The sequence below is a fragment of the Conger conger genome, chromosome 7 (genome assembly GCF_963514075.1).
Source record: "Conger conger chromosome 7, fConCon1.1, whole genome shotgun sequence".
NCBI lineage: Eukaryota > Metazoa > Chordata > Actinopteri > Anguilliformes > Congridae > Conger > Conger conger.
Genome location: NC_083766.1, coordinates 62,444,494 through 62,452,243, shown reverse-complemented (window position 1 = coordinate 62,452,243; position 7,750 = coordinate 62,444,494). Strand labels below are relative to the sequence as shown.

Genomic DNA, 7,750 nt, shown 5'->3' with positions numbered 1-7,750 from the left:
TTATTATTATTATTACATACAGCATCTGGAGAGCAGGGCTGGTGTAAAACAGCTGGCAGATCGGCCACTCTGACCTCAGTGGCACAATGCTGCCCCCTGCAGGAAGTGATGTCACTGAAAAACATGAAACGATTTCACTGTATATTTTTCAGAAGTTAAAGAGTTTTTAAAGATGTTCCTTGATGAATAAATATAGACAGGGGAGAGCAGAGATTTGGGATTCATTTAAAGAATTTCATTTTTAATAGCAATGGAGGAAAGTGAAACTAAACTACAGATTTAGCAGAAGCCATTACTGAGCTCAGAACAGACGGAGGCAGAATGGCGTCTGGATCTTCTCTCCTGGAAGAGGAGCTCTCCTGTCCTGTGTGCACTGAAATCTTCAGGGATCCTGTTCTCCTGAGTTGCTGTCACAGCTTCTGTAAGGCCTGTCTGCAGCAGTACTGGGATCAGAAGGGATCTCAGGAGTGCCCAGTTTGCAGGAGAAGATCTTCAAAGGAACATCCTCCCTTTAGCCTGTCTCTGAGGAATACCTGTGAGGCGTTCTTAAAGGAGAGAAGTCAGAGAGCCAAAGCAGGATCTGAAGTGCTCTGCAGTCTGCACAGTGAGAAACTCAAACTCTTCTGTCTGGAGGATCAAACACCCGTCTGCCTTGTCTGTCAAACTTCAAGAAAACATAGAAGTCATACAATGCTACCAGTCCAGGAGGCTTCAGAAGATTATAAGGTAGATGCTTGAGAACAGAATTGAAATGTTTATCTTTTTATTGACTTAATTAAAATTATTCCGATGTTTAAAAAGTTTATGTTTACTTTTTATGTTCACCTGTTTACAACGGTATGCAAAAATCTGGGAACTCCTGGTTTAAATGTCTGCGAGAATGAATCTCTGTGATTCAATGCAAACCTGAACTGTGAATGGTTGTTTAAACATGAGGCCTTTCTGCAAAATTTAAACAAGATTGCTTTTTATTTTCATGATCTACTTCTTATGCTTCAATGAGTCAGTTGAGTATAATTCCAGGGCTGAACTTTTCATTTGGAAGTGACTCCATGACTTATAAAGTATCTAACTGTAGTGGCTGTTCTGTCTGGTGTTAACAACCATGAACCTCTGAACAGTTGTCCAAAGATTTTGGGATGAAGATGGTTAATTTCCACCAAGAAGGAGAAGGCTACAAAAAACTCAATGCTATTTCAGAAATATTATTAGAAAATGGAAGATAAATGGAACAGTTAAAGTCAAGGCAAGGTCTGGAAGACCAAGGAATATTTCAAATAGAATGGCCAGAGACCTGGTTAGAAATGTTCAGAAGAACCCCCATATTATTGCAAAAGATCTGCAAAAAAGAGCCTCTTAGAGCAAACGCAGGTCAAGCTGTTTACCATTTACCATCACACACACACACACACACACACACACACATCACACACAAACCATAATGCAACAATTTCCACCTGCAAATGTTGATTAAATAATCGAAAGGAAGTCTGAAGTTGGCTGCATTTGGTCTGACTGACAAATGAAGCCGGTTTGGGTAGAACCTGTCACAGCACGTACATCATACCTCACACAACGTACTTTAAACAACAAAGACCTACATGGCAGAGTTGCCAGAAAGAAAAGCCTGAAGGCTTCTGGCACAATGTGCTTTTTGGCCAGCACCAAAGAAGGTATGTTTGGAGAAAAAAGGGTGAAGCCTTTGTAGAGGAGAACACCTTGCCAACTGTGAAGCATGGAGGTGGATCCTTTATGCTTTGGGGTTGTGTGGCAGCTGGGGGCACAGGAAATATTGTATGAGTGGAAGGAAGAATGGATTCCACCAAATATCAAAACATTTGAGAGGCTAATGTTCAAAGGTCAGTCCAGACATTGAAGTTGAAGAGAGGTTGGGTATTCCAGCAAGACAATGATTCAAAGCATATTTCAAAATCAACCATGAAGGACCTCCATGAAAGAGAGATGAAGGTTTTGGAATGGCCACCACAGTCCCCAGACTGTGGAGAGATCTCAAACATGCTGTACATGCAAGGAGGCCGAAGAATATTTCTGAGCTAGAGGTGTTCTGCCAGGAATAATTCATTCAATAATAAGTCATTTATTTCCAGGAGAAACTCAGGACTGCACTAGCTCCACTGCAGAAGAAGCTAAAAGCCTTCAATGCAGTGAAACTAATATGTGATCAAACAGCAGAGCACATCAAGGTACTGTACTGAGGCCTTTAAATCACAGTGTTGAAAATGCAGCACTGGATTGTGCTGAAATGATGGTGAATGATGTTTATTCCAGGGCCAGGCCCAGCACACAGAGAGACAGATAAAGATGGAGTTTGAGAAACTTCAGCAGTTCCTAAAAGATGAAGAGGCAGCCAGGATCACTGCACTGAGGGAGGAAGAGACGCAGAAGAGTCAGATGATGAAGAAGAAGATTGAGAAGATGACAGAAGAGATATCATCCCTTTCAGAACAAATCAGAGCCATAGAACAGGAGCTGGGAGCTGAAGACGTCTCATTCCTGCAGGTAAGACCTGTTCACTCTGTGTCTGTAGGACTCTATGCAAACTGCTGTTAATGCTCACACACATTAATTTATACAATATACTATTCTCATTAGCCCCCTTTCATGACAACTTGCAAATATCATCAAATATCTTCAAAGTTTTATCAATTATGTGAATTATAGTATCCTTTTATCATCAACCTGCAACACCCACACTCTGTACACATGTATAACCATGTTAAAGCAGCTCATCACACACACTCTGTACACATGTATAACCATGTTAAAGCAGCTCATCACACACACTCTGTACACATGTATAACCATGTTAAAGCAGCTCATCACACACACTCTGTACACATGTATAACCATGTTAAAGCAGCTCATCACACACACTCTGTACACATGTTGTGGTGGCCCGACCTGCGATCGGTACACCACTGGGGTCGAACAGCCAGTGCGCCGGCGCCAAGCGCTGGGGAAAATAATTAACGGCGAATATTTCCCCCTGACGTGTCTAAGAGCGGCACCGTGGAGAGAGGCCGGGAGGAGGGTCAGCACCGAGGACAGCGGCCCCGAGACGAGACGCGTGAGGAATGGGACGGGAAATTACTAACCTCCTCTAATTACACAGGCACAGCTGCGCCGAGTTCGCGGAAGGACCCGCACCAATCCCACGGACGGAGGAAAGACGCACCGAATTTTGTGGCCGATGACTTTTTTTCCGGTCTTTTTTTCGTTTTGAGTTTTTGATTTTTTTCCTTTTTGATTTTTGAGTTGTGGGACAAGAAAAAACCCCTGGCTGAGCTAAATAGCTTGGCAGGGCCCTGAAGGCACGTGTGAACAGAATAAAGCACTGTTTTGCACCAATTTTACTCTCTCTCTCTCTCTCTCTCTCTCTCTCTCTCTCAACCAGCAGCCCGCCACAATGTATAACTATGTTAAAGCAGCTCATCACACACACTCTGTACACATGTATAACCATGTTAAAGCAGCTCATCACACACACTCTGTACACATGTATAACCATGTTAAAGCAGCTCATTTATTGTTCAATGTCATTGTCGGGGAAGCGAGGATTAAGTATAATGAGAATCCAGAGGTTCCAACAAACAATATAATTGTTAAGATGTTCAGCACTCTGAATACTGAACACAAGTGGTATAGTGTGCTAGAACCCTCACTTAACCTACATATAAAATATATTTTATGTGATTTAAAAAATATGATTATTATTAAGAATGACAAATATCAATGAAAAGGAAGGAATTGTTAAATCTGGGCAGTCGCAATCTCCATGTTCCATATAATAAAACCAGATGAAACCACGTTGGTTTCCTCTTTAATATGGAGCTGCATCTAGCAATGTAGATTTCAACTGTCCAGTGTCAACAGTCATGCTGAATATAGACACTCAGTGAATGATTTGAATTGAATGTTACAGATTGCATTCAAAAGGATATTCTGGCAGGGCCCTGCCCTGGTTCTGGTGTCTCTTCAGAGACTGCAGGAGGTCAGCAGGTCAGGCCCAAAGACTGCAGGCCTGGATTAGGGTATCAGTGTGGCTCTGATGTCAGAGGACATCAGCATTCTTACAAGCAATATAATATTGATAATATTGCCCCATCCAAATACCCTGTTCCTCTCTCTAAGGCCTGAATCTGAACACAACATATCTTACATCATATCTAAAGCATGTTCAGTAGTCTACAATCAGATATGTGGTTTCTAACACAGTATTAATGGACTGAGTATGGACTATAGTGAGAATAATTCACTTTCCTTATTTCAGAGCTACAAGGACACACAAATCAGGTAAGCAAACTCCATCCTCTCTCATCAGGTTAAATATGAAAAGTAGTTTATTTGCTCTGTTGTGTTCTATCAGTGAGGTACTGTGGAGTGTGTTTAAAATGCCTCTCTCTGTAATAATTACTACAGTTTAGTAATGACTACATATGATTGGAATTTTTTGAAATATTAAAGTAATTAAATGAATATTTTGCTCTAATAAAATTACCCCCCATGCTCCTGTGAGTGTGTGTTTCTCAGTGGGGCTGTGAGTGTGTGTCTCTCAGTGGGGCTGTGAGTGTGTGTCTCTCAGTGGGGCTGTGAGTGTGTGTCCCTCAGTTGGGCTGTGAGTGTGTGTCTCTCAGTGGGGCTGTGAGTGTGTGTTTCTCTGTGGGGCTGTGAGTGTGTGTCTCTCAGTGGGGCTGTGAGTGTGTGTCTCGCAGTGGGGCTGTGAGTGTGTGTCTCTCAGTGGGGTCAGGCTGTGAGTGTGTGTCTCTCAGTGGGGCTGTGAGTGTGTGTCTCTCAGTGGGGCTGTGAGTGTGTGTCTCTCAGTGGGGCTGTGAGTGTGTGTTTCTCAGTGGGGCTGTGAGTGTGTGTCTCTCAGTGGGGCTGTGAGTGTGTGTCTCTCAGTGGGGCTGTGAGTGTGTGTCTCTCAGTGGGGCTGTGTGGCAGAATGCTGGGAGGGATGGAGCCATTGTCTTACAGAATGAAGATCTGATGTTGCTGCTGATAATCTTCTATGGTAATGAAGCCACGCCCACAGCACAAGTGACTCCTGAATATTATTGCAGAGCCCAGTGCACACTGGGGGATCCAGAGAAGGTCTCAGGAGCGCTGATTCATGTGGCCAAGCACCTGGGCAATCTGAAGTACAGAGTGTGGGAGAAGATGCTGGGGACTGTTCAATACAGTGAGTACAATGTGTGACTTATGAAATATTATCCTTTAGTTCTGGTGCATCTCTCACACATGTATCTGAGGCTATAATGTTGTTCTTGTGAAACCCAGTTTATATCATTAGGAGCCCATTGTGCCTGACGGTTTCCCTTTGTGCAGATCAGTGCTGACGTCTCATTCTCTGTCCCTTCAGCTCCTGTGACTCTGGACCCAAACACAGCACATCCTGAACTCTCACTGTCTGAGGATCTGACCAGTGTGAGACGCAGTGATGAGAGACAGCTGGTTCCTGGTAATCCAGGGAGATTTGATGGGTGGTGTTGGGTGCTGGGCTCTGAGGGATTCAGCTCAGGGAGACACTGCTGGGATGTAGAAGTGGGGGATAATGAGTACTGGGTGGTAGGTGTGGTTAAAGAGTCCTTCAGCAGGAAAGGGGATGTGGATGCGAGCCCAGCAGAAGGAGTGTGGTGTATAGTGCAGTACACCAGTGGGAAATACACAGCCATGACCTCCCCACGTAGAGACCTCACTGTGAAGAGGAAACTCCAGAGGGTCAGAGTGAAGCTGGACTGGGACAGGGGGGAGGTGTCATTCTCTGACCCCCGTAACAACACTCCTCTCTACACTTTTAAACACTCCTTCACTGAGAAACTGTTTCCATTCTTTAAATCATCTACTCACAGGATGCAGATCTGTCCACTGAAGGTGTTTGTGAGTGTAAAATAGAACCATGGGATTGTGCTGAAATAACAGGGCTGTATTTCATCACATTGTATTTCATTGGACATGTTTAATATGCAATTTGTCAGAAACAAACAGCACATCTAAAACAAAATATTGTTTATTCTTTGAAATGTTAATGCAAACATACTATAGTGTGTAAAATGTCTAATTTCTTTGATATAACCTCACTCATTGCTGAGTAATTCCTGTGTTAAATGGTGGTATTGTAAGTACACTGGTGTGTGTTATGAGTTGAGTGTAATAAATACACCAGTGGAATCACTCCGGAGTGCTGCTCTTTTCCTGACCCGTCACCAGTGTGTCTCCCAGGTGTGTGGTGAGGTAAGTCTCTCTCTCCAGTGCAGTATGAACGCAGACAGAGACAAATACGCCCCTCATACACTGGGTTTGGGTTCATTCCACACTCACTTGAGCTGATCTGAGATCAGTTGTGAGAGACAGATATGCTAGTTTTGGGTCTATTTTAGTCTATTTAGACTTCAGATGTGATATGTGCTTAATAGCTACAAGCACCAGAATAAATGAATTGTTGATGTTATTGAAAATCACTGAAAACAGACACTGTGGTTAAATAAATGCAGGTTTACAGTCTTTTGTGTTAAATAGTTATTATTACACATGTGGTTTGGGGTCAGGGTGGGTCTCGTGTCAGCGGGTGAGGTGGGTTTGTGGAACTAATGTGCTGTGTGTGAGGGTTGCAGGTGGGAACGGTATTGCGTGACTCGGGGGTGGGTCTTGAACATCAGACCCGTGCAGGACTCTGCCCTGAGTGACCCTTACTGAACAGGGTCATAGGCCTCTTTGGTCATTGAGACCACACTGTGATAAACAACCTTATTACAATAGAAAAGGGGCTAGGGACTTGTTTGTGATTGTCATGACAGTGTGTGTTGGGCAAGCTATGGAAACGTACCTTGCTTTTAACTTGCGTGAGTAGCCTCATCTCTGTAGAGTGTGTTTGCTCAGTCCGTGCTTGTGTGTGTACCTTTACTGAACCACTGGGTGGCGCCATTTACTGTCCTGTCATTTGCATCCTCACCAAGGCGCCAGCTTTTGTTTCACCAATTGATATTGTCGCTCTCTCATGATATTTTTGCTCAAAAAGCCTATTTTCTTATTGGACGCCATTCATGTTTGACAGCAAATAAAAATACAGCAAATATGCTGATGTTCAATCTCTGCTACATATTTTTATTATTTCTTTCCATAATTTTTTCTGAGGTCAGATTTCCCCCCCCCTAGCACACAGACGAAGATATAGATATAGATTTTCATTTCCTAAGAGATCCTCGTTTGCCAACTGCAAAAGCGCGTGTCATTGGTCCATCCACCATTACACGTCATTTACTCTGCGTCTCATTCGTTGACTAGACCACGGTTTGACGGGGGATCTAGTAAGTGTCAGACTAAAGCAATTCTGTATTAAAATTAATGTCAATTCAGTACATGCATTTTAATATCTAAATTCGTTGCATCCATATATATATATTTTCATGTTCTTAATCCAGCAGAAGTAGTCATTTCTTATCTTACCCTTTTTGTGTTTCCTCTGCAGAGAAACACTTCTGTGTTTGTAGAACTTTTGAGTTTCATGACGTTATGATCATACAGGCATGACACGCGGTGGCCTGTGTGTTGCCATGGAGATTGAGGTCACTGGTGGGAGGAGCTATACTCCATAGACATCTCCAGCAAAGACACACGTCCCCCTCCCCGACACACACGTATATACATTACATTACGTTACATTACAATACAGTATGTTACAGTATGTTACGTTACGTTACATTCATGGAATTGCATTACATTACATTACATT

General features: G+C 43.1%; 1 protein-coding gene across 1 annotated transcript; it reads left to right on the top strand.

Annotated features, from left to right (window-relative positions):
* Nucleotides 1-261: 261 nt before the first annotated feature.
* On the top strand, nucleotides 262-6,294 carry LOC133133972 (E3 ubiquitin-protein ligase TRIM35-like). The gene is made up of 6 exons (XM_061250295.1): nucleotides 262-726; nucleotides 2,109-2,204; nucleotides 2,290-2,520; nucleotides 4,292-4,314; nucleotides 5,082-5,200; nucleotides 5,381-6,294. Exons 1-6 carry the CDS (start codon nucleotides 322-324, stop codon nucleotides 5,911-5,913), a joined length of 1,407 nt encoding a protein of 468 aa, XP_061106279.1. The 5' UTR covers nucleotides 262-321; the 3' UTR covers nucleotides 5,914-6,294.
* The last annotated feature ends 1,456 nt before the right edge of the window (nucleotides 6,295-7,750 follow it).